The sequence below is a fragment of the Lissotriton helveticus genome, chromosome 5_1, assembly GCF_964261635.1.
Source record: "Lissotriton helveticus chromosome 5_1, aLisHel1.1, whole genome shotgun sequence".
NCBI lineage: Eukaryota > Metazoa > Chordata > Amphibia > Caudata > Salamandridae > Lissotriton > Lissotriton helveticus.
In genome coordinates, this window is record NC_136065.1 from 1,508,334,549 (window position 1) to 1,508,362,048 (window position 27,500).

Genomic DNA, 27,500 nt, shown 5'->3' on the forward strand with positions numbered 1-27,500 from the left:
CAGAAACTCTGCCTCTGAACCACCACTTGGAGAGGACAGGGCCTGCCCTTCTCAGTGCTCGACAATACCTGGAGTGGGACCGCACCAGCAATGATCAGAGACACGCAGGCGTCCTTGGCACCTGAATGTATGCGTCACGTACCTGGAGCGTTGCACCTCGGCCAGACTACTCCAAATGGGTGGTAACACTGGTTCTCCTGCTGAAGGGTCTGGGGTTTGGGGTGAGAGTGCGATCAGTTGGCTATCCCAGGACCTGAGATGAGTGTGGGAGCTGTGATTTGCAAGGTGGTGTTCTGACTACAATGGTGCTCCTTAAAGGCGAGAACAGATGTGGGTCTTCTGACCTTCCATCGAACGCAATCCAGTGTCCACATGTCACACGCTATCTCAGTGGGATGCGTCACGGTGGTTTTCAGAACTTGTGCTCCGCTGTCCAATGCTGGTGTCCTGGCACACCTCATCATTCCTGGTTGAACCTGTGTCCTACAAACCTAGTGTGGCGTGCGATAGTGATCCGTTTCTTGTCTGGGAGTTTCATCCTTGTGTACGCTCGGATGGATTTGGAATACTTCTCATAATGTGTTTCTAATTGTTGCTCTAATCTCCTGTGCTATTCTTCGTGGGTCTGTCATTTCTGTGGCTCTCGTATAGGATTCCTCTGTCATCGTGTCTCGTTGCCTATTGTCACAACAGGTTGCGTCTTGTTTGCTTGCTCCCTGCCCATCGAAGCTTCCTCTCCTATTCCAAGGGTCCTGCGACAAACGACTCCCCTATTTCCAAGAGTTCCCTGACAAAAGAGAACTATTTCTTCTTCTCTGTTCCTTGTCTATGAGTTTCTCCGAATCTTTATTAACATTGTTATTGAGCACAGGTATCAATCTGATCAGTGGCTTCGTGGGATGTGGCCTGGAGTATTGTGTCTCATTGAGCGTGGACCTTCAATTATTGAAACTGTGCAGAGAAGAGGCCATAGGATGGGATCGGTCGGTGGCTGTGGAACCGCAAGGTTTGGCCTAGCCAGACACTCCTCATCTTTGTCTTGCTGTGCTTGCGCCAGGCATAGTCTTCTCCCAGGTCTCAGTTCCTTAGTGGGATCAGAGTTCTTGAATCAATGTCTGCTCCAGGAAGAATTCCAGGGCAGGGCCTGGCATATATCTCCTAGCCCACGCCCGTCCGAATATTGTTCAGGTGTGATATCTTGTGCCAGCCTGTGTTCTGTGGTGAGTCGTTGGGTGTGATATGGCTTAGTACGCCAGGTTAGGTTGAAGCCAGAGTCCCAGTTGATGGTTTGTATCCCTGAAGGGACAATGGTACACCTCCACAGTACAAAATATGACACACGCTTTGACGCAGAGCATTCTGTAATCATTCAGGCACTGTAAGGAAAACGCTGTATTTTGACACCTTTCTGACGTGACTTTGTACATTGCATGTCATTGGAAATCCATCAGTGTGGGTTTTTAACATTTTCAAGAAAGGTTCGGATGGAGAATGAATGATAAATGTGTGTGTATGAAGAAAGGTCATTTCCCTATCTTGAATGAAAAATGTGCTTTAGAAAGGAAACCTCTGCAACCCTGAACTTAATGTCAGTGTTGCTCAGGCTATTATTATTCTTGAGGTGCAGGTAGGTGGGGAGGAGGGTGTGTGTGTGTGTGTGTGTGTGTTGGTGTGTTGTAGAACTGATATCGCGCCTGATGAGGCTGCAAAGCATGCCAGTTCACACCATGTTCCCAGACGCCGTTTCTGGAGAGCTTGGCTGGTGTGTTTTGGTTGTAATTAATCCTTTAGGGGAAGCTTGGGGAGAGATGCTTGGGGACCCCTCTCTGGTGCCCTGTCATGGACATTTGATTCGTCAGCGCGTCCGCGAAGATCGCAGGCCTCCGCCCCTCGCGCACTCTTGATCGTCGCCTGCCAATCACTGCGGGATTCGCCTTGTAATGGAAGATGCTCGACATCCGCTGCGGCGCGCGCGTCAAACGCGGGTCTGGCGGGGCCTGTCATTTGCTGACAGCGGATTTTGTCTCTGTGGGGTGGGGAGGCCGTTTCCTTGTTCGGTGATTTACCATAGAATATTTATTGCTCTGGACAGTATGAATTGATGTATAGAACTGTCTGGCTCTCGTTGACGAGATTGCGTTCCGAGGAGCCCTGACTAAGGCAGAAATCCCACTTAAAAGCATGAGGCCACATGGGGGCCGTGCTGCTGAGCCAAACAAAGGAGGGGAGCTCTATGCACACGCGGGGAAGAGCAAACACCGCTGAAATGGATAAATCATAACCTGGGCCTTGTCCAGGTGAGGGGACTGGCAATGCTGCGGAATGCATAAGGGAGACCAAGAAGTGTGGTGTTTGCCATACACAAAACCAGCAAAAACATGGCCTAAGAATGCAATCTGGAATTGTGTGAGGACCCCAGGGCCATCTAGTATGTCGCTGTCCTGGCCTTTTTTTGAGTCCTGTGTGAACGATTTGGAGTCCAATGTTCCCCATTCATCTGGAGTCAATTGTTTAATGAAACCGGTATACAAGGCCTTTGTTCCCAGTACAGACATCTGGTCGAGGAATAGGTTGAAAACAAGTAAAAAATCTCTGAACAAGTCTTCATGGAGAATTCCAATTTTTCAGCTGGACACGTGTCAGCTGGAGAACCTTTAGGTAACCCACACTTTTAGCCAACAGCCAGAAAGCACGCTGAGACTTTTAGTTTAGTTTCCTCCATTATGAGATATGGTCTCACAAAATTGCAAACTAGCAACCTGCTATTGGTAAAAAGTCATGATTGGAATACGTTGCTCTTAATGACATGGGGCTAGTTGGTCACGTTGCCAGTGGCAACAAGCTACTCACCTTACATGTCTGACGCCCTGTAACAAAGAGATGCCATCAGACATACTGTGGTATAAATTGGTCCTGATAGACTCTGATGACCAGCAATCTGTTCTCTTTGTTATCCAGGACTGGCTGGATATCAAATCACATGGATGCTTTAAAAAGAAATGGAACGACCGTAACCATGTCTAATGAAAATCAAACAGAAGAATGTAGTATACATTTGTTTTCAATATTTGAGAGGGAGTTGAGCATGAACTCTAACATATTAGGATGGCTTTGTCTGAAATGAAACACATTGCATTTCTGCATCGTTACAGATTTTCTGGTGGCCGGCAATTTTTCTCTAGTCCGAGTTTCAGTGGGTAAGGTTTGTACGTTTTATCTGGAATTTGTACCCTAGGCATAGGAGGTAACATAAACACCCCTAATATCTATGTAGATTTTCAAGATATAAGTGTGAGATATATTTTAACACAATTCAACCAAATTTCCAACATGTTTGAGTAAATATTGACGATGTTATTTCAAAATGTATCGTCAAATCCCATTTCTGGCTGTGCTTCTAAAAGAAGGGGCACATTTGCCTAATTGAAGACCTCTTCTGCCAGGATAATTCCACCTCACCCATCCTACTTTATACTGTGCTCCTGGGATCATTTTGGAAGACAGAGATAGTAAAAATAGATACACTTCACTTTTGTCTCCTTGTTTATCTGAATAAAGCTTTTCATCGAGGATTAAACATCGGTTAATATTAATGGAGTGTTTGGCACATGGAAGACTTGTTTGGTTTGTACTTATAATATCCATTCCCTTTATGTATCACAAAACCATGTCCCCATTCCTCTGATAACCATTTGTAGTTAAACATACTACTGTTTCAAATGGCGAAGTTGTGTAATTCAGGATCTTTCCTGCAGCCAGCAGCTCTTAGAATGTGATGTCACAAAATGAGGAACTGCTGGGCAAAGGTAGAGAACGTGTGCGCCATAACATTCATAGTCGTTCCACCCAATGTACAGTTTTATACTCAGGCATGAATTAGTAATGATGTGAACAAATAGCTTACTCCAAGGCGCACAACCCACTGAGCTGGTGTCCTAGTTATTTTCGAAAGTGTATAGTGTAGTTTTTTGGATTAAGGATTTAGCAAACAGGATTATTTAATTTAAAACGTGATTTTGTTTCTGTCACCGTTTAAACTTGCTGTTTCTCTTTATTCCTTCTTACCATGAGTTATGCCTCCATTCTTTCCCTCCTCTCAATGGTTCTCCGGTGTCAAAACTGATGAATGCTTCCATTGTAAAACTGGATTTCAGCCCTCAATATGTTTTTTTTTAGATTCTGTAAATTCATTGGTTCCATGTTTCTCAGTTCTCATCTAATTTCCTTCCCCGTGCATCCGGATGGACGTCATTTTGCTTCTTAAAACTGTGTGCTTGTAATTTAATATCCCATGGGTATGCATTAACTAGCAGCGTTAAAAAAAAAACAAGGAATTCAACTGAAAATTGGGCTTTGGTTACTAGAGGGTTTTGAAGACTGAGTGAATGACACGGGAGGGTTTTGAAAGTGCATGACATCCTGTGCACGCTGTGCTTTCTACCACAGGAATATAGTCTACGGCCCTGTCACGCCTCGTGCTTGGACACTGTGACACTGACGCCAGTCCTGAACGCTTAACCCACAACTCATTGATTACATGTGTGTTAGTGTAATTAATTAAATGGAACCACAGCAGGACTACAGCGCCAAGAATGCATTAGGCTGTGACACAAAAGTCCAGAATTGGAAACACGATCTTTAATGACCTAGTGGAAGTGGTCACCCTACATAAAGTGATGCCAAACTTTCTAATTTAAGACATATCTGTGTCACAACTTTGAGCTCACATGTCAAATATTTGAAGAACTCGAGTAGGGTTATTTTATCAGCTTGGACAATGGTAAATGGTTGCTTGTTGCAGAAAAATGGTGCTTAATTTGGCTGTATATACAGCAGCATTGGTCAACATCTCTAAAGTAAACACCAGGACATAACACAATGACATTCACTTGGCAATATAATAATGCAGTAAAAACACGATAAACGGTCAAATTGTGAATGCAACACAGTACAACACAACATCACATTGCAATAATACAGCAAAATGAACAAAGATAAGCAGAAGGCATAACTACCACAAAAAATGCAACACAACAAATATACACCAACCTTCTTGTAACACATTACCACCTGCAGAAATGTGCTTTCATATGACACTAGTAACGGTGTTTGTATCGAGCACTACCTTACTTACCGCCAAGGATATGAAATAGCGCGATCCAAAGATCTTTTTGATCTGGCCACTGGACATTCAGGAAGGGCTCTGAGGGTAGAGTGGCCAGGTGGCTCCGTCTCACACACACCTATTTTCCATTCTGGGACTTTGTTTTTACAAGTCAGTGCATTCTGGGAGTTGTAGGTTTGGTTCATTTTAAATGAGCAGATTGGACCAACACACCAGGCGACAATGATATATATAAGTAAAGCCCAGGAATGGAAAAAATGGTGTCCGAGAGACATGAAGTCATCTGGTGACCTTATTAAAGGGCGTTTGTGAGTGGTGACAATGTAGGTCCATGTCACAGAACACCGTCCTTTAAGCGGGGGACCTTCGTATTTAACCATTGCACCCAGAAATCTTAAGTAAAAGATAGTACAACATTTGTACGCCAAGCCTATAGATCCCAGAATGCATTAGTATGTAAATGGCTGGCCAAGGACTGGAGACGTAGTCTCCTAGTGAGGCCGGGCTATATGTTACCATATATTTGTGAGACTGGGTAGCCTCAGCTGCCCTTTTTGTGACCCATTTATTAGGATGGTACTTATGTTAGCGTACAGCAGACTGAATGTGAGTATAAAACAACAGTGGGTTTCAGCGATCGGTCAGTGGAACAACATTTACCATCTATCCTGTGATAGCTTTGCCTGCAAAAAAACACCCTCGCTGCAGTGCTGCCCTGAGGCCTCTCCAGAGATCTCCCCTTCTCTCTGAGAGTACCAGAAATGACGAAGTAATTCAGTGCTCACAACCTGTGAGTAGCTCGCCCAGTCCTGATTTCTGTACTGTTGGCACTGAAGTTGAAAGGTGGCCTGTTCACGCCTAGACTGTGGTGGCAGTCAGCTGCACCGTGCTCTGTGCCCTGTGCCCACCCACGGCTGACCGGGTAGATGTTGGCAGCACAGGCAGAGGGTTGATGTGGCTTCTACATTCTTGGTGTGCGGTGGTTACTTTGTATTGTGGTTGGTGCAGTTCTCGCATAGAGAACACAGGCGCAGGCGCAGTCATGTACACTCGGAGGCAGGCAACATTAACGTCAGCTGGGTACATGCACTTTGACGTGCTTTCAGACAGGTATTTAAAAGTCCTGGCTCAGCCCCTTGAAGCAAGTGATCTGGGGCATGTCCTTTACCTGTCTGGGTTCATCACCCGCATACAGAGGACCTGTCGCTGGAGGGTTGCAGGATGCACAGTCTGATCACTTTCCTCATTCACTAACTTCCATTCTTTACTGATCAGCCTTTGGTTAGTGAGTGTCAGAGATGGCGCCCATGACCCATTCATCCACCTTCAGCTGCTTGTATGAAATTAGTACTTAAAAACTTTACTGAATTGGAAGCGGTGTAAAAACTGCAGCTTCCTGGCGCTGCTGCCAGCATGCGTCAGCCCTGGCCTGTGGGTTGGAAGCGGGCTTAGAATGGTGCCCATGCAGTGCTCGTCCCCTGTGCTGAGACTACCCTCAGCACTGCCGTGTGAGATGGTTATTTTAGGTGAAGTCATTGTCAGACACTGGGATACGTAGTGACGTCAGTTTGTATTTGTATAACACCTACTCTGTTTCTGTGCACTCCCAGTTTTGAAAGGCAGGGCAAAGCTTTGCAGAATGTCACACGTCTCTTCAAGGGTGGTAGCTGGGAGTGGATCTGAAGCCTCGCGCCTCCTGGCTCTTGAGCATGTAACTTAGCTTCTAGACTTTCTGTTCAGGCTGGCTGCTGGACAGAAGCCCAGGTGATGGTCATGCAATTTAACATCTCCCAACAGGGGTGCGATTGGAACTTTCAACCAAGCCTTTGGGGGCATGGTGCCCTGAGACAGAATATGAACCCTTCCAGTTTTCTCTCTAGGAACCTGAGCATAGGTACCCCCCACTTGTCACAAGGGACTTGAACCACCCAGACCTTGAAAAAAATGACGCGTTGGATTGTTCTACAGACTCAGGCGCATTCGCTATGGGATAAAGTGCCCTCAGATGCATCTGATGAGAAAACCGCAAGTCACTGAGAAGACCAGCGACCACAGGGGCAAGAGCGCATTTATATAGTCGTAGGTCTGAAAAAGTAATCTGAAATGTCCCTGTGGTCTACGATTGGGGTGCTTTACTCCTTATAATGTCCAGATTACTTACTACTAATTTTCATTATACCGAGTTGCACCCTACATCAAAGTGCTGATTGTGTTGAGGGATCCAGTGAGGAAGCGAGACACACGTGGTAATGCCAGGATGGTTCATCAGTCAGCTCCTTCACCCTCAGCGCTACTCTGCCCCATCATGGCACTGGAAAGATGCAGGAGTGTAATGAAAACGATCAATAAACTAGTAACGATGGAGCCTTACGGCTTTTGTATCCTTCCACCCCTCACATAAAATATTCATTGGTGTTGGATCCCTCACCCTCTCAACCAATCCTGGTGAAGGCTTCATACGCCAGAACTTACCTGCATTAGGCAGAGCTCTCGAGATTCCCAGCTCCCTGAGTGCCTAGCTTATCAGGCTAGGTATTTGCTTTGCATTCTGGAACAGGTAGTCCTGTTTTTGGGAAACCAGGACTGTAATTTTCCAGAATGAAAAGCAAAAGGCTTGACCAGATATGGTGCTCTCACATGGACCTGGGAATCTCGAGAGCTCCGAGTAGGTTGTTACATGCGCCTTCTAATGCTCTCTTACAGCCAATACTTCTGGAAACACCACTATTGTCACACAGGGCTATCAATGCCAGACTCGTTGAGAACCTGAACATTAACACACTCATGAATGCTATTATTTTACTGTATTATTAGTAGTACTGGCAGGAGTAGTAATAGCGGAGTTTCTCTCTCTAGCCTTCTAACTGAAGGAAATAGGGAAAGATAGTTTTCACAATCAAGAAAGCCAGATTCCCAAGTCCTGATTTCTGTCACTGACACACTGTGTGATATCAGCAAATTAATCGCAGGTATATTCTGATGCCATCACGGACCCTGTCTAATTTGAATGAGCTTGTGAGAATAGTTCCCCACATTAAGCACCTTCTAAACCACGTTGAATAAGAAAAATATACAGAAATACAATCAATTTCCTTATCATTTTTTCCTGTATAAAAATAAGCTGGATTTAAAGAGATTTATTGTTTTTCAATGAAGTGATACGTCGGTCAGGATTAAATAGTTTAAATCCACCGTATAAACCTTCTGTTGGGATTGTAGAATGAAATATGTTCACTGATGTGGCCGGGGGGAGGGGAAGGGGGCGGGGGACTCCGTGGATGCGAAAGAGTTAAAAAGGAAATTAAGGTCAGCGGAAGCATCTGGCCAGACAACTGCACAGATGAATGGCAAAAATGAAAAGTCTGATGTGTTTACAGAGATGTTCTCCGCTTTTAATGTCATTAGAGGGTTTAAGGATTTCCTTATCTGCAGTCGTGTGTAATTACAGGAGATTAGCTCTCCAGAGTCTCTGAATGTAACTCTCTATTTGGTCTTGTTTTGCAGAATCATGTGAAAAACACCGTGGGTCAACAGCAGCTACAAACAGAGAGGATTTGCTGGGCTGCGTCCTGTCCAACTTAAGATGGCGCCCTGGAGGTGCTGGCGGCGGACATCTTACTCCCGGAACGCCAGCGGTTCAGCACTTTTCTTAAACTTTCTTTTGCTTGCGGTACTGGCTCAGCGTGGTACCAGCACTTCTCCATTCAGCACTTTCCACGCAGAAAACCGAGACTGGACTTTTAGTCACTTGACAGTCCACCAAGCCACTGGATCAGTGTACTTAGGAGCGGTCAATCGAGTGTATAAGCTTTCGGCCAACCTGACACTGCTGGTGTCACACAAGACAGGCCCGGAGGAGGACAACAAATCGTGCTACCCACCCCTCATCGTGCAGCCGTGCTCCGAGCTCCTTACCAAAACGAACAACGTCAACAAGTTGCTCATTGTGGACTACTCCGAGAACCGCCTGCTGGCATGCGGGAGTCTATACCAGGGGGTGTGCAAGCTGCTGCGCTTGGATGACTTGTTTATTTTGGTGGAGCCGTCACACAAAAAGGAACACTATCTCTCTAGTATCAACGAGACAGGGACCATGTATGGGGTGATAGTCCATACTGAGGGCCAAGACGGCAAGCTGTTCATTGGCACGGCAGTGGATGGGAAGCAGGACTACTTCCCAACGCTTTCCAGCCGCAAGCTGCCCCGCGACCCAGAATCATCGGCCATGTTGGATTATGAGCTCCATAGTGACTTTGTCTCATCTTTAATTAAGATCCCCTCTGACACACTGGCCCTGGTTTCCCACTTTGACATCTTCTACATCTATGGCTTTGCCAGTGGTAACTTTGTCTACTTCTTAACTGTCCAGCCCGAAACTCCAGAGGGTGTCTCCAGCAACTCTGCCAATGACCTCTTCTACACCTCACGGATTGTGCGGCTCTGCAAGGATGATCCAAAGTTCCATTCTTACGTCTCGCTACCGATTGGCTGCACAAAGAATGGAGTGGAGTATCGTCTCCTGCAGGCGGCCTACCTCTCCAAACCTGGTGAAGTCCTAGCCAGAGCACTTGCCATCTCTTCCCAGGATGATGTTCTATTTGCCATCTTCTCCAAGGGGCAGAAGCAGTATCACCATCCTCCTGACGACTCTGCACTGTGCGTCTTCCCCATCAAGACCATCAACACCCAAATTAAGGAACGGCTGCAATCCTGCTACCAGGGGGAAGGCAACCTGGAGCTCAACTGGCTGCTGGGGAAAGACGTGCATTGCACCAAAGCCGTAAGTTCATTCTTATTTATGATTTTAGAATTGTTTGAAAATATGAAGTGTCAACCAGATGATCTGTTCATGAACCAATGGCAAGGTCTACCCAATAGCACTGATATTTTGAATAAAAGTGGAATGCTTCACCGCCAGGCAGTGTGCTTCCACGTTACACTAAAGGCCTTGGACTGAGAGTGATCAGGCGTTAGGTGGGTGGGCGCCCCTTATATAATATATCTAGTCCCTGGTTACCAGGTCCAACCTGATCTGTTGATCCCAGGAAGTCCTCCTATGGGACCAGTGCAGTAACTTGCAGCCTGTCTCTTTTGATGCACTGGACAAACTCGTATCCATCAGCTGGTTGCAGGCTGGCCTTCTGTATCAGGAATCCTCCCAATACCTGCCAGCTGATGCTGGCTAGCCTGTAGGAGTGTTATTCGGGGCTCTGTTTATCATGGGTTCTTCTAAACCATGCATGCCACTACGAGGCTGCTTTTGAGTGCCCACACAAGTAGGGCCTCTAGTTTGCTCCTTACACATCGACTACCATGTACCCAGTCCTAGCCCATCATTCAGTATGGCAGTGCATTCTGGGACTGGTGACCTTTTGTTATCCAGCAGAACTATCACACCTGAGAGCAGGGACCTGGAAAGGAAAGCCTCAGACTCCACATGCGGTGTTCAGCACCCAATGCAGGGGTCTGGCAGGAGCAGGAGGGGGTCAGCAGCTGCCTTTATACCGCTCTCATTGGTGTAACTGACATGAAGACACCGGCCACTGGTGCCGCGATGATGGGGTGACTGGGCGCCCTCGAGTTCCTGGGATCGTCCTGGTTCTTGACTCCTGTTCTGGTGTGCAACCAGTTGTTTTCCAAACCAAATGCCTGTTCTGTTTTTGAGGGAGGGTCAAGAATAGCTGAGAGTGAACAGTTTCCTTAAAATATACTGCTGTTTCTCAAACTCACATTGGACCCACTGGTACGAATGTTCGCAGCTAATCCATTATGTCACTCAGAAGGCGTGACAGCTGCGCTTACTCTATGACACACCACCTAACATACTTAGTATGTCGTAGAATGTCCGTCTTTTGTGGCATGTTGCTTGTTCATTACCATTGAAAAATAATGGGCGGACCAAGCGAGAGCTCAGATGCAAGCATTGGTAAAGCCAATAAGTCTAGCTTTAATGTGAATGCCCGAATAACATATGTGCATGCTTGTGTTGGCATACCTGGCAAACTTAGCAGCTCATGCTTGCTTCTCAGTGAATATGAAGGGCTCCTGTAGGCACAATGCAGGTTGATCAAAAGCTTTCTTTCTGCATATGAAGCACGTATAACATAAAGAATTAATAGGAAATGATTCTGAGAACTTTTGAAATGTAAAACATTCCCTTGTACATTGCAATGCAAACATCCTGCACAGCAGATAGAATGGCACAGCAACAGCCAATAGTGTCTGATAAGACAGAACACCCCCCTTGGTAAAGCCTAAGCCCTCTCTAGGTATATTTAAAGCATTGGTAACAATCGGTCATTCAGGCCGCCGCACTTCAAGTCCTACATAAAAGGACTAGTCAGAAGGTCAGCAGAAAGGCATGTCTAAATAAATACGCCGAGTGCCATCACTCGCGTTCATACAGTTCTTAATTTGAGCCATATTTTTCCGCATCCGATGTTTTCCAAGCACAAGAGAGGGAAAACACACAGATCGGAGAGGTAGAGGAAAATAAAGACCGAATAACCGGCACACAGAGACGAAGGGGAGACCTGCGAGATTCTGAGCAGAGCTTCACGAACCAGAACTCTTTCCATTACAAATTAAGCAAACCCTAATCACATGCTCAATCAGGAAGGCTTTCTCCTGTTTTTGGGGCTCCATGTGCACATTTACAATACATATGGATCACAGCATTTGCTTCACTTCCCCTTTGTGATTAGCACACAAAGGTCTCTTGAGTTGTAAAATAGTGATACCAAAGGGGATGATGGACTGAGCGTTTGAGCAAATCTAACGCTCACCCCCAGTCAACTGATCTGGGTTTAATCCATCATCATTCTTTAGCTCACTCCACCACCCCAGTCCAGACATGGCCATATGCAAATCAGTCTGACCCTGTGCCTCATGGGAACAGTCCAGCACCGAACTGCCAAGCCATGTCTTCCCTGGACCGGAAACAAGCATCCTGGGACCGGTTTTGGGTTCACAACCCTCATCAGCCAGGCTATCTTGAATCCAGTGGCAAAGTGAGCAAGGGACCCATGTCTGGGCATACCCTGCCAACTTAGGGCGAACAAAGCGATACCAAACGGGATGATGGACGGAGCGTTTGAGCAAATCAAACACTCACCCCCAGTCAACTGATCTGGGTTTAATCCATCATCGTTCTTTAGCTCACTCCACCACCCTAGTTCAGACATGGCCATATGCAAATCAGTCTGACCCTGTGCCTCATGGGAACAGTCCAGCGCCGAACTGCCAAGCCATGTCTTCCCTGGACCGGAAACCAGCATCCTGGGACCGGTTTTGGGTTCATAACCCTCATCAGTCAGGCTATCTTGAATCCAGTGGCAAAGTGAGCAAGGGACCCACGTCTGGGCATACCCTGCCAACTTAGGGCGAACAAAGCGATACCAAAGGGGATGATGGACTGAGCATTTGAGCAAAACAAACACTCACCCCCAGTCAACTGATCTAGGTTTAATCCATCATCATTCTTTAGCTCACTCCAACACCCCAGTTCAGACATGGCCATATCCCCTTTGGTATCTCTTTGTTCTTCCTAAGTTGGCAGGGTAAGCCCAGATTGGGTCCCTTGCTCACTTTGCCACTGGATTCAAGCTAGCCTGGCTGATAACGGCTGATTAGCCAGAAACCTGTCCCAGGATGCTTTTCTGGTCCAGGGAAGACATGGCTTGGCAGTTCGGGCTGGACTGTTCCCATGAGGCACAGGGTCAGACTGATTTGCCTATGCCCATGTCTGAACTGGGGTGGTGGAGTGAGCTAAAGAATGATGATGGATTAAACCCAGATCAGTTGACTGGGGGTGAGTGTTTGATTTGCTCAAACTCTTCGTCCATTATCCCCCGTGGTAATGCTTACATTGTAAAATAGGCAAATCGGTGTAGAAATGTCTTGTGAACTCTGTTGTTATAGTCCTAGGTTACAGAGTTCTGTGATGGCAGCCCTACTTCTATGTTACTGCCCTGGTCACTATGCAGAGTGACCCACTGCATATCCGCAGTGATCCCAGGTCACTGTGAGCCAAGGGGACATTGTGCACAGGGCCAAACAGGGACAGGAGAAGCCCTCAGCTGCCCTTTGATTTAAAGGAGAATGTGTGAAGTCCTAATTCCGGCCTCCTACCTATCTTGAGGTAATGGGGAAAGGGCTTCTACCACTAAAGGTGCATTTTAGCTTGACCTCCTGCCACACTATTCACAAATGGTTCAGGTGTAGCTTGCGTAGCTTCCCTTAATAGTCACCTCTGCAGCACGTAAAGCACTTTATGCCTTGAAAAGTTTATAAAAGTGCTGTACAATTATCAGTAGAATAGAACACCGTACCATACAGTTGCAGAGAGCTGTGGTATTTGTGAAATTAATTGTATAACTTTTTATTTTGTTATGTAGTAAATCTTTGTTCTGGGAAGTCATACTTCCATCGCACGCCCCTAAAAGATAGGAGTATTCAGTGTACTTTCCACAACTTTCTTGACTTTTGCGTGTAAAAGTGTAGGAAAGCCACATATGAAATGCCACACTTGAGGCCCCGTAGGTGTTTGCAAGACCATGGTTTGAACTGCATTACCACCCCCAGACCAGCTGCACCCACCCCACCCCACTCCAGACCCCAGTTTAAGCCACATGGGTATCTGGTAAGTTTTGCTGGAGTCACAGACTGTGGCAAAACAAGGAAAAGTGGCATTTGCGAGCTGTGCCCTCGTCGCGTGCTTTATTCCGTGCTTTACTTGCCTTGCACTTGCCGTTCAGTGCCAGTGCACTGCTCTCTTACCCGTCTGTGAACATTTCTGCTCAGCTCTTAATCACCACCTACGTCTGATGTACGCACAATCATTTTATTTGGGGGTCTTTTTTAAATTGCAAATCATTTTTTATTAGATTTTCAAACAGACTGAACAATTTTAGCCATGTAAGTGGATTTGAAGGAGGTTTTCCTTTGCATTTTTTCCATCTCATGCAATTGTTTTAATTTCTAAGAGTTTGAAGCCATAATTCAGTACCAACAATAGAGGGCCTAGTACATAAGGAATCAATATATAAGACTTACATATATGCAAGAGTTTACACAAATGCCTTCACTGTTATTACTTCGAGAGGAAACAGGATAACACAAGAAATAAACCAGAGAAAGAGAGGGGGAGGTGAATTGCCGGATGAATAAATAGGGGTGTTTAGCTGACATGCAGGAGCCACTGAAAAGGGTGAGGGATGAAAAGCTTGAGGGGAGGAAGCAGGGGTGAGTGGCAAGAAAGTGTTAGGGAATGAAAGCTTCGGAGATAAACACTTCGTTTGAAGGGACAACTTTTCCAAGATGAAGAGTGAATATTGTTCCATATAACCTGAGTCCTTTAATAAACAAATCTGTGATTCACTTTTCCAATTATACCCATCTTGAAACACCTCCCCATTAGGTTTGTAATGGTCTTCTATATCACTTGAAGTGGAAGAGAGTCGCCCAGCTGCACTTTGACCCGGATGCAGAACAGCATTGTTCCACATAGCCATTGGCTGACTGCACCGGTTCCTGATAGGTCCAGGATAGAAGGTGGTTCTCGAAGCCGCTCCCAGGACCGCATTTAACAGTCGGAAAGCCCTGTAGGCTTTGCACCTGAGCGGGCAAGAACACTGACGCGACCAGTTTGTAATCAAATCCTCCATCTTGCTGACTCATGACTCAAAAATCAGGTTTGAAAGCAAGTCACCTGCGCTGTGTGCCCGAGGCAGTAGAAGGTGGTATGGCAGGGACGCTTTGAGACAGTTAATATTGATTGAGAGGCGGGCGGGCGGGCGGCATACCGGTTGTGGTGAAGCTTTCCCACCAGGTGAATTGCTGATTATTTAAAACAACACTTCCCCCTTCAACAGACACCCCAGAGCGTAGGATGCCACAGTGAGAATCAGAAACTGTAGGATGGGCAACTTACTAATGGTGATGTCACCCCATCCAACCAATCAACAGCCGGCTGGGTTTCTGATTTGACTGAATATTTCAGTTTGAGCCAGAACACCACTGCTTGATTGAACAGAAATGTACAGTGTGCCGTTACTAGAGGCCCACTGGCTATCTAAAATATTAAAGATCCTAACGGTCAGTGTCTCTACATAACAAAAAACTCGTAGTTTCTACAGACTCCTTCCTTACAGTTACACCCACTTTTTCAGAGGAAGAGCCCCCTATGGTTCCAGTTAAGCACTATCTCTGAATTTCTTATGCTAGTGCCTTCTCTATCTCTTTCTTTACAAGTATATTTGCATGTGTATATATATATATATACATATAGTAAATGTTTTGTGACTCTAATTCTCGGTCGGATTGAGAAAAAAGAAATGTATATCTTTCTTGGAATTCTCAAACAATTCCAAGCGTACTCTTGGAATATTTTGACTAGCATAGCTTTCCAGGAATACCCACATGTGCATTCATTTATGCATTCAGGACTGCAGCAACGGTGTATATCTGAATGCATCGTTCTAAGGCATCGGCCCATTGGCATTGTGTAAATGTTTTTCTGTTTCTAAACTTGAATTTTCCATTATAGAACTAATACTATTGATATAGCCAATTTCTATTCATGTGTACAGATAATTTTGTGAATTAAGCTGTTAGTGTTTCACAATCCTCCCCTTTATCTAGTGTTTCTCTTTCTCTCTGTATTGTGTTTCTATCTCTTTTGGGCTGTGTCACTCTCTTTATTCGCGCCTCTCGCTGTCTGATCCTCTTTTTCGTCCTTGTTTGTCCTCTCTTCGACCAGTCTCTGCTCTTGGGTGTGGCGGGACCGGTTCTGGCATGGCTGCTACCCAAGACATCTCATCTGGGCCCACACAAAGCCCAAGAGTCCTCAGATGCAGGGGTGTCATCTAATCCGCACATCCTGCCACCGTGTTTGTGGGCTGCTGGCATGTGGCTTAGATCTTCGAAACCTGAGCCAAGCCTGCAATTTTCCACAAGTGGAATCAAAACACATGCTGCGTGGTGGTGTGCCAGAATACCCCAGGGCACAGGCAGCACTGCGGAGCGGCACTCCTGAGGGTTGCTCTCTGCATTCATGATAATGGCGGCTTCTGCGTCATTTGGTGTCCCTGTCTGAATCTTAGGGAGTTGACAGGTGGATCCAATTGGGTAGGACTCCCGGTCTCAGCTGTCTTTTGACAACAGAATGTATTCTAAGGGGCTGTAATCTTGATTTGCTTCCATTGAGCCAATTGGAATGATGCACCGGGGAGCAATAATTCCTAAAAGGAAATCCTTGGAACAGGAACTAGGTGTCTTCACAGTATGGGTCGAGGCGGCAACCCTAATCCCGGGTGTCCAGAAGTCCCATCTGTACTTTAAAAACACAAGTGCCGGCTGATGTGGGCTGTTACATTTGCTCAAGAGTTCAGAAGCATAGAATTTGAGAGCAGGCTGGGTCTGCCAGGTGAAACCAGTCAGCCCATCCTCTCCTTACACCCATGCCAGCATCTACAGCAATACCCTTAAGTCCTCCGCACCACCCTGACACTCAGTCTGATCCTGTTACTTTTTTGGCTAGTGTGCTATTGGTGTCACTATACCTTTGCCAGGACTTTGTTCCATGCCTAGATGTACCTTTTTCCGTAATAACCTGCCTATCATCACAGCACGTCTTGTTCTCTGAGGTCATCCAGTGAGTGGGTAGGCATCCCTATGTCAGAATCCTTCTCCCTGTGAATAAGATAAAAGGGGGTTTGTAACAAAAACTTTTCATGATCAGACCATGAAATATGTAATATCCATTTCTAATGTTAACAATATTTATCACATGCATAACGAAGATATGTATTAATATTGTGCACGGTCTTAAAGATTTCTGCATGAAAGCCTGTTTACATAGACAGCTAGTGTGAAACAAGCATTTGCAGTGCAATAGGTCTCTCATAACTGAAAGTTTGAGCTATTGGCATTGCTAATGATAATGCAACGCCACTAGCTTTAGCTTTCAGTAATGCGAGACCAATTGCATTGCAAATGTATCTTTCTATTTATTAACTTTTTAAGCAATGGCAGCGCCCACGCTTTAGATGTTTAAAGCTAGCGCATGGGTATCGCAATTGTAACAAAAGTAAAGAAATAAAAAAAAGGCACGCAGCTGCATTTTTTTCTATTTATTGACTTTTAAAGCAATCACGCACCTGCACTTTAGCTTAGGTTGTTTAAAGCTAAATCTCGAGTGCCACCTTTGCTACAAAAGAAAACAAATGGAAAACAAATGCCGGCAGTATGCGTTTTTTTCTATTTATTTACTTTTAAAAGAATTGCAGCACCTGCGCTTTATCTTTAAACATCTTAAGCGAAAGCGCATTTGCTTGAAAAGTAAAGACATTGAAAAAAAAGTCACAGGGATGAATTTTTTTCTCGATTTATTTACTTTTGAAGCGATCATGGCACCCGCTCTTTAGCTTAAGATGTTTACCGTTAAAACGGGACGTGCTGCCACTGTAAAAAAAAGTAAAGAAATAGAAAAAAAAATAGGCCTACAGCCGAGTTCGGTGAATCGCAAATATGAAAAGAAAGTTGCGTCTGCCATTATTGCCCCTGAGGCATGCCGTGCAGGTTAAAAAAAAACATTGGGGTTTGCAGGGAGGAGTGGGTTATTTAAGAAAATAGTGCTCACAGGCTGTAATTAAAACATGTAGAGTAAAAACATAAGTAAAAGGGCTGTCCTCATGGGAGGTTACAACAGGAGAAAAGGAAGTACTAAGGAGAGACTACTTAAGCTTATTGATGAGTCAAAAGCCACCATTTACAAAGGACACTAAAAGGAGCCAATTAAAAAGATGGGCGGGAAATGGGCAGAGCTTCAAGTTCATTCCTGAAGACAGCATGTCTCGAAGAGACAGCACAAGAGCTGCCTAGGCGAGACCAAAAAATGGCTACTTTTAATTAGGTGTCCTTGAGTTATTCCCGTGAAAAAGTTTCAAAACAATTTATAGTGCAGTTTCTCTGGTCTGACAAAGTGATGTCTGTTCTGTGCCAGATTGTTCTTATTTGCAGGGACAAATGTCCATATACAGAGGCACTTGCTCAACTGATGGGCAATGAGTATCTTCTAAGTCTTATCTATATTCCTGAGTGTTGAAGAAACGACCTAAGTTACACAGCAGTGAAACAAGGTGATTTTCACTACACTTTACCTACATGTGATTTGTGTTATATTTTTACATCAATATGTAATGAATAAATGCTCAGCGGTGTATTCTGACACTCTACTTTTTAATGAGTACACATTCCAACACATTGTTTATACTCGTCAATGACTCCCTGTGGACAGACTCAGAAGTACATGATGGTGCACCACCATTTTTTATTTCAAAAGTATTAACAACAGGTGTTATCCTTGGGATAATCACACCCTCACATGTCCAGTGTCATCAAAGGTCACACCAATGAGGAGACGGCATGAAGGCCTGGCAATGCTATCCATGTCCTTCCTTTGGTGTTTAGCCATTTCGGATTAGAGGTGTTTCTGGCTTCATTAACTGACCACTATAGTTGTCACAATGCACTGAGGAAGGAGCAACACTATTTTTGATGTTTACTACTCAGTTATTTGTCATAACTGGTGGTTTCTTTCTGGAGTTCTTAGCTGTATGTCCGGGTCGGTTGATCAATGACGTCATAATTGTGGCTGACCCTGTTTGGATTCGCTCATACTTTATTCTTATTGATGTACACGTTGATCTGTCACTGCTAGGAAGAGGGATACTGGCCTGTTTTGTTGCTCAGTGGCGCATAACCACAGGGACTGTTACCCGTCAGGACTCGAGGCGCACTAGAAAATCCTGATCATGGCATCATGAACCAAGACACAGGATTGTTTTCTTACCAAGTGGCCCATTCATCTAGTCACAACACTCTACAGTTCCTGGGGCACCAAAAATTCTGAAGCATGGCTAACAAGGACTGATATACAAGACGGTATTCCTCTGTGATGGCCCCTAATCCTAACCACATACGTTCCTAGGCACTGGGACATATGGGGCATCAAAAAAATCTTATTGCAAAAAACAAGAAATTAAATTAATATTGGAAAACAACCTATTCCTAGATACATTGTGCTATTTCTGCAACCGCCATGTTACAGCAGTAAGAAAACGCTGGGGATATGAAAAGCTGGATTGTGAAGGCTGCAGCCCACGCAACCCGACAGGAGGCATGCTTTCATCCCCTTGTTCCTCTCCATAGACTCCTATTAGAACTAATTTTATCATCCAAGGCCAGCTTCTGAAATATATACATGGTGCTGAAAATGCCATATGTGAAACCTCTGCTCGAGTCTATGGGGGTCCAAAATGTAAAGGCTTTGCTGTAAAGCTGGGCCTATTCTGTATTACAAAAAGGCTAAACTAGAGGTTCGAGGGAAGAGCCTTAGAAGTATAGCGGGGTTTATGAATCTCAGTTCCAGCCTGATAGTTTCTTTCACTGTAATGCGTCATTTAAATTGTTGAATCTAAGACTGTTGACTGTATTGTCAATTATACGACACTGCATCGGGTTCTAAGCTTCACACGTTCTCATACAGAGCTCGGGCTTTCACTGCTGGGCCACCGCTACCACCGGAGAGTTACAATTGAAGTCAGTAAATCAATCAGCAGATTTGGAAAGTGCTACTTGTCACCTGTGAGGGTATCCAGGCGCTGGCCAAGCCACTAGAGACCTGGGTCGATAGAGAAAACATTCAGAATGACCTTTAAAACAGCAAGGGGCTCCTTGCAACAACCAGTATCTTGAGAAAAGCGCGACATATCGGCTACAAGCTGCTTTTCACAGTCCTTGTGGTTTAAGCTATTCACCCATGTGGCCTCCCAACTTTGGAATTCCGCTAGCCTTTTTGTTGTTCTGGTAGATGATGTCCAATCTCTCATTTCTTGTCCTGTCAGACTCCCAGGCATTCTTCACCCTCAGACGGCAGGTGTTTCCTTGCCCACCAGCCTCCTGAGAGGCGGTCACTGCCCTGGCCTAGGAGAGACACTCTGTAGGCAGCCTCACTCTGCCTCATCCATTCCATAATGGGGACCTCTCCCAAATCCCGCAGCTGAGATTGGGCTCGGGCATGCTGTTTGAGGTTATAAATGATCACTACTAAAATGTTTACATGTTCTTTCATGGTTACGCTAAAACCTCAGTATGTCTCCACCACAGACACCATCACCTATATGAACAGAGAAGGGGAATAAAATGACTTGGTACCTGAAAATATTTTTCTAGTGTTTTTTCCCTTTTGTGGAGCAGAGGCCATAAATTTGTGGTAGGCTGTAGGGAGACTCTAGTGGCAAATATCAAAGCATGTCTCTTTGTCCACCCGTAGCTTTCCATCTACACTTCCCAGTGACTGACCGTGTGTATTTGCTTTTTGCAGCCTGTGCCCATCGACGACAACTTTTGTGGCTTGGACATCAACCAGCCGCTTGGAGGGTCCACCATGGTGGAGGGCGTGCCTGTGTTCACGGAGACCCGCGACCGCATGACGTCAGTTGTCTCATACGTCTACAATGACTACAGCGTGGTCTTCGTGGGCACCAGAAGTGGGAAGCTGAAGAAGGTAAGCCCAGTCCTACCCTGCAGCAGTTTTGGGTGTTTCCTATTTCAGTGCCTTTTGTAGCAGCACAGTAACCCTGTTACACAGTTTTGTGATGGAGAGCAATGCTTGGCACCTCAAGCACACATCAATATCCCTGTCACTGATGTGCGATTTTGGGTGTCGATAAAACCTTTAGGGCTGGAAAAGAGTTATTCAGATGTCAGGAAGGAACCTGGCATGTTATTGACTCCGGATCCTAGTGGTTAGGGAGGCCCAGACAACTCTCTGGTCTTAAAGTGGGAGAGCCGGTTGTGCGTGAAGGCAGGCTGTACAGACTCGATGACCTTTGTTAGGGGAGTTTTGAGGCAGATTCCTATCAAGGTGCGAGGGTGCAAGACCCTGGGGTCACCAGCATGCTTTCTGTACACACCCTTCACCTGCTGGCGCATTCCTGCCTGTTTCCACCACAGAAGGCGGCTGCATGGGTCGCCAGGGGCATAGATACCGGTGATGTCTGTTGTGTACATGGGGCAGGTTTCGGTGGAGGGCAGATGGTACTGGACCTGTTGACGTGTTCCTTCCCCGCATAACCTCCGTGTGACCTTGTTCAAGTGCCATTGATGTGATCGTTTTACCATGACTGGGACTGAACGAGGTCATTCCAATATTTCTATTGCAATATGTACCAAATGAGCCTTACAAATGTAGTGTGATTCCGTTGCATAGCCATATACCTAAATACTCCCTTGATGTACCCGCTTGAACCCTCTAGTGCACGCGAGGCTCTAGAGTTAGAGTGAAAAGAGGTCTTGGATATCAAGATGTGTGTAGATCATGAATTTGCTTTATTGATTTATTTCTCTGGAGTATACTTGATACAAGTGGTGCTCTGTGTGTAAACACTCAAGGTCACAAACGGGACAGGACATGAAGAAAAGCACATTTAACCATCTTACTTTGTTGTTCTTGTGTAGCGCCTTGCTCAGCTAGTGGAGCCATAGCGCTTTTTAATGTGTTATCATTTCATTTGAAAGATCAGTAAAAAATGTGGTTAAACAAGAATTTTAAAAGTGACTTAGGACATTTTTTGTTGAAGTGCATATCTTCTTACTGTTCCTTCGTAATATCTATGTATTCTGTGCATTGGAGTTCATGTTGTGCAGCACTGCGCATAACATCCCCTCCAGGCACTTTACAGCTCCTTTGATGTGCAGATGAATATATTTTTATAGTATGTTGTTGAATACATTGATGGAGTAAGTACATTTCTGAGAGTTCTCTGACTTGACGGCATTTGTTGTAAAGTTCAGCCGGCTCTGCGCTGAAGCGCGTGTCTTCTGACCCTGGCGGGCGGTGCTCGGTGGCTGGGGCCACTTGTCGTCGAGTTCTTTCAGACAGGATTTCCTGCATGAATCAGGAGTGCATAAGAAAGGCTGCACAACCCTCCATGCGCTCAGAAGCCTGTCTGCACCGCGCTTTCACGACACGACAACCCGCGCCACCCTGCCCGCGTCCAACATCACCCCATCACAACATGGCCTGGCCTCTCTGTCACCACCAGACCCCCTAGTAAAGGCTAAAGTTAGCCAATACCACTGCTCTGGTAGTGTTACACAGCTCACCTGACCAGCGCCAGACTGGCCGCAGCGGGCACCGGGCATTTCCCCGGTGGGCTGCCAGGGTGGGGGCCGGTTTTGGGCCCCTGGGGGCCATTTTTGCTACCGGGGACGGCAATATCGGCACCCTGTAACAAAATCAGCCGAAACCGGCACTGACTAACAGCTCGGCCGCACCTCCCTCTCCCCCCTCCTGGGGGCTGGCCGAGCAGTTCGACAGGGCCGGTTTCTCTTCCCAGTCCGGCCCTGCACCTGACCCCTTTTCAAGGCTACCATCAGCCAATCCTGCCATGTCTTCAGTGGGTGCCAGCCGTCCAGGAGCCTGTCTCAGCTCTCCACCTCCCCTCACCAGCACACTAGCTCCTGTCTTCTGTCAGTCCATCCCAGCCTCCCAGTCCCATTCTAAGGGTCACCGTCAGCCCACCTCAGCCTGAGCCACCTTCCCTAGCCCACGAGGGCTACCTACCAGCAGCCACTACCTACATATCATTTGTCTTTCGTAGCCACCAGGAGCTTTCCCGAGCCCACCGTCATCCCACCAGAACCCTTCTGAAGGCCGCCATCAGCCTAACCTAGTCTATCAGGGCCATAGTAAGGGTCAGCATCACCAGTGCTTAATTTGTGGTGGGGTCCAAAGTTTTGCTCAGTAGCGGCACTATCAAATGTCTGTGGTGTCCGATACACTGGCTGGATGGTCTTGATTCCACCTTATGACTCTTTTCTACACCACAAACGCTCCCCGCTCCTTTATCTTACTGTTTCAAGTTCTTTTTTTCATCCTGCTTTCCATCTTTGTCACTAAGTTTTCCATCTTTCTCTTCCTTCTTCTTTCCCCCATTTATTTTTATCTCACTGTTGCTTTGGGTCAAAGTCTAATGAGGAAAAATAAGTGCCAGTCATGAAAAATGAGTGCTGCTGGGCCCCACCTGCAACCAAATTAAGCACTGGCAAAAGCCCATCTCAGCCTACATCACCTTGCCCCATCAGCAATCACTGCACGCCACCATTCTGCCCCTACGCTCTAGGGCCCGCACCGGCTGCCATCAGTCTGATCACAACATTGACCAAGTGGCTTATACATGCGCCACGTGCACTGATGCTGTCCCTTTCAGGGCATCTGAAACAGATGCCCAAGGAGTGGAAGTGGTGAATAAACAGGTTGGAAAAGAGAAAGAAGTACTGCAAAACGCGTGCGAAGGAAGAAGGCGCATAAGGAGAGAGCAGGCGTTGAAATGCCTGATGCAGCTGACAGGAGTAGAAGTGTATAGGATGACCTCAGCGTAGGTGTGAATAAGCAGACAGGCCCGGGCAGCCAGTGTGCTATAATGTTTGTTTTCTCCAAACAAAATGTGCCAATCATAGCAAGTAATTGTTTGCATGTCGGCCCTAAATGCCGTTTACAAAAATATCCTCCCATTGGGCATATATTTTCTATTATTAACTCCAAACGTGTGATATTTTTTTTAAAGATAATTAGGACGCAATATTTATGTCAAATGATCTAGAACATTTCTGGTATTTTACCAAGCGCATGTGGGAGAAACACTGTTTGATGCCTTGTAGACTTAAATTGCTTTGGAATCAACGTTTTTCACACTCCAGAATTGTGGCCATTGAAGCCAGGTGTTGTCAGATTTAGGGGCATATTCACAAGAGTTGTGGCACAGGGCCGCGCAGTAAGTTACCTTACCTTGCTGCGCTGCGTCATAGGCATAGAGCAGGTATACGCCATATTTATCCAGTAAGGAGCTTTCCTGTCTTTTCCCCCTGCGCTGGCGTTGTTTTGGCAGCCTAGCTCCAACGCAGGCACCCTTGAACCATAGTGCAGGTGTGCCTATGTTGTAGGCAAGATTGTTTTTGTGCAGGAAGGGTTACCTTTCTGCACAAAAAGGGTTACTTTCCTGCACAAAAACACTCCTGAGATGCTTTTTCCTCATTCTGAGAGTGCAAGGAGAATATTTCTCGTCATTACGCTCACCGGGGGAGGCATATCTTTTGATGCATTTCCAGGTTTGCCAGGTATGGTACATCTACTGTGCGTCACAAACCATGGGATTTGTGGGAGAACACCCTCCGCAACACCCATGGAACGTCTCCCTTGTGAAAATTGCTGCGTTGCATTCCTCTGTATTTTTGAAGCCATTCAAAGCCACGCAAAGTGGCTTTAAGTGGCTTAGAGGTTTGTGTTGTGCATCTACCACGTTGCATGGTGCAAGCATGATGCAAAACTCTCCTAAATGTGCCCCTTAGAGAGCGGCAATGGAAGAAGACTCCAGCTTTCAGGCCACACCCTACAGTCGGAGAGCTGGCGGTACCCCAGGGCTGGGGGCATTCCACACCTGGGCGTGAAGCGGCCAGTATGTGACCACAGGGGCATTGCATACACCAGTAGCAGGGTCACAGCTCATCATTAATCAGGCTTTCCCTGCTACGAACTGGTCGGGCCTGTTTCTGAGGCCATAATAATGGCAGTTAGTCACCCGAGGCGCAGGGAGGTGCACAGGTAGGTATTGGCCCAGAGGCCCCCTAGCGTCCGCTCTGGAAACAAAGCCTGAATGAAGCCTCCAGCCCTCCAACCACATTCTCTTCACCTGCTGCTACTGACCACCACCCGATCAGGTAAGTCTGTGCCCACTGCACGGACGCAGCTGGCCTCTGTCTAACACACACTTTTCCTATCACAGCTGTGATTCTTCGGGGCGCAAATGGAAAAGTTCAGTTTAAATATAAAACATGATACTGGCGGCGCTTTTGCTTCGAAGCGTTTCAAGTGTTTTTGAGATTAAAGAACTGAGGTCCAAGGAGAGGATGTGATATGCCTAGGATCACACAATTTGAGGAGTATAAAAGACAATTCTCCTAGTGAGACCACGCAGTTGCTGTTTCACACATGCAGGCTTGACCCTTGTTTGTATTTAAAGTGACGGCCCTGCTATTTACAGACTGAAGTTGAATATTTGCGTGTCCTTTGCTGTACTAACGATGGATTCACACTCAGAACAATGTCTTTCAAGTGTTTGTAGAGTTTCTACTCTTCAGCTCAGCCCTCCAGCTGACCCACTGAATGCTTCAGTAACATGGATGCAGGCCAAGTACAACCTCTTCGATGTGACCCTCGCAAATGTTGTGACCACAGAGAATCAGAGCGAGAAAGGAAGAGGTGTTGAAGCCAAGGTGCGCACCTGAGTCCTATTCGCTGGGCTGTGGGTGTGCGGCCACAACACACTTTTTTGCATTAAAGTTGTGTGATTAACATGGAAAAGGGACGGATTGTAGCAAATAGAGTGAGACTGCTCGTGTTCTCCAGAATGACCTGCAGTGAAAACATCCCTTATCCTTCCAGCCACCACCTTTGTGCTCCAAAATAAAATAAAAAAGTCAGCTTTGTTTTTTGCCAAGAAGTGACCATCAATCTCAGATAACTTTATTCACATTTAACTACCAGCCTCACGTTTTGCAAGACTTAAAAATATCCTTTATAGGACAAGTGGAGTAACACTTCTAACTTTCCTCGCACTCAATATCAAAATCTTTTGTAGCGCAGAAAAGCTAGACTTATTAGAACATCTAATATCAATGCTACCCATTTTTTAAAAGTGTGGGTTGGTTACTGAAGGCTCTTGTATGTTTACCACGTTTTCCTTTTTGCAAAACCATACAAACTTTAGGTTCAAATGCAAATGTTTTGCCAACGCAGGATGCTATAAAGATGTTAAAGTGAAATTACACTCAATTTCAGTCACCTACAGAATGGCTTTAATACAAAAAGCCTTTTAACACTTTATGGCTTGTGAACTAGCAGAGTTACCATCTCCACAAGGTATTGTTCATCAAAAATGTGCAAAGTCAAGCGGGGATGATGTCAGTCCTGAAATGTGCTTGTATGTACATGGCGCACTACATCAGCACACCCTGTCACTAATTTGTGCCACCAGCTGCCGATGCACTTATTAAAGGGGTCTGAGATTCTTTGTGACCTCTTGCACTGTCCCAGTCCCTTTCTGCAGCTGCTTCAATTCTAAGAGCAGCAGGAAACAGTGGAGACGCCTTTCATTTTCACCTGGGCCACAGAAATAGAAGAAGGACAGCTAGACAATTATACTTTATCACTAAAGCCAGCACTTCAATTCCCACAAGTCGCTTTGCAAATAGAAGAAGGGCTGCTATAGTGGAGCTGGTGAGATGATAAAGGTAAGGCACAATCACCTGCTCCGTTGATACTCAAAGTAGGGCCTGGGCATGCGGCCCTCCTGACCTTTACAAGCGGCCCCCTGATACACTGCAGTACTGAGCTACTGTTTATTTGACTCAGTCCTGAACCTTCAAATTGTTTTAAATAACCAGCCAAGTATTTATTTAAAGGTTAATTGATGGTAAGTAAAGGAAAAAACTAGGGAGGTCTGCACTGCTTACCTTCAGGAACACTGTCATGACATTTTACAGCAAAAGTGTAAAAATATGGTAGTCTCTTCAAAATTCAAAAAGTTTATTAAATTAACATGTAGAACCATTTTACTTTAGTTTATATCAGTGCATTGAGGATTTTTTTTAAAGTGATAGTTTTCAAACAAGAATTTAGAAACATTAATTTACCCCTCCCCACACCTCCCCCTCCTCCAACACCCTGACAATGCCAGTGAAGTAAGAGGCGAGTGAGTTGTTACGTGCACTCTTGGGGTGGCCTGGGTTATTACAACATTATACTTTATTAAATCAAACACAGGAGAAGGTTTTGTATAGCACACATCCTGATGCCATGCATTCAGAGATCGTCTTATATACGATAACAAAATAAAGGAGGGAAAGCGCAATAAAACCATTGCCTAGGAGCACACAGTTTGGTAAAGTGGAGACACTATGGTTAATCCCAGGTTTTTTTTGTTTCTCATTGTGCAATTCAGACACTAAATGTATATGCTTCACTTCCCCTACACGCACCTTACCACCAACCTCCCCACCCTCCACTGCTGGCATCAGTGCGGCCCTCGGTCATATCACAGACCAAACTTTTTGGCCCCTGGGAAAATGTTTGCGAGCACGCATTACCCACTCCCGCCCTACTCACGCCCCCTGCAACATCAGCTTTGGGAACCTGTACTTATATTTTTATAGATTAAGCACAGCGCACACCTCTCGGGTTTTGGGCCTTGCGGTTCCGTTGTCTGAATTCTGAGGTGAGCTCATGGCCGCCTCTTGCTCAATCTCTTCCCTG

At 45.8% G+C, this 27,500-nt stretch overlaps 1 protein-coding gene across 1 annotated transcript in view; it reads left to right on the forward strand.

Annotated features, from left to right (window-relative positions):
• PLXNA2 (plexin A2) overlaps positions 1-27,500 on the forward strand; it is a 561,219-nt gene that overhangs the window by 114,877 nt on the left and 418,842 nt on the right. The window contains exons 2-3 of the mRNA XM_078644504.1: positions 8,630-9,905; positions 20,511-20,693. Coding sequence (XP_078500630.1) covers positions 8,709-9,905; positions 20,511-20,693 — 1,380 coding nt within the window. The 5' untranslated portion in view covers positions 8,630-8,708. The remainder of the gene's footprint in view (positions 1-8,629; positions 9,906-20,510; positions 20,694-27,500) is intronic.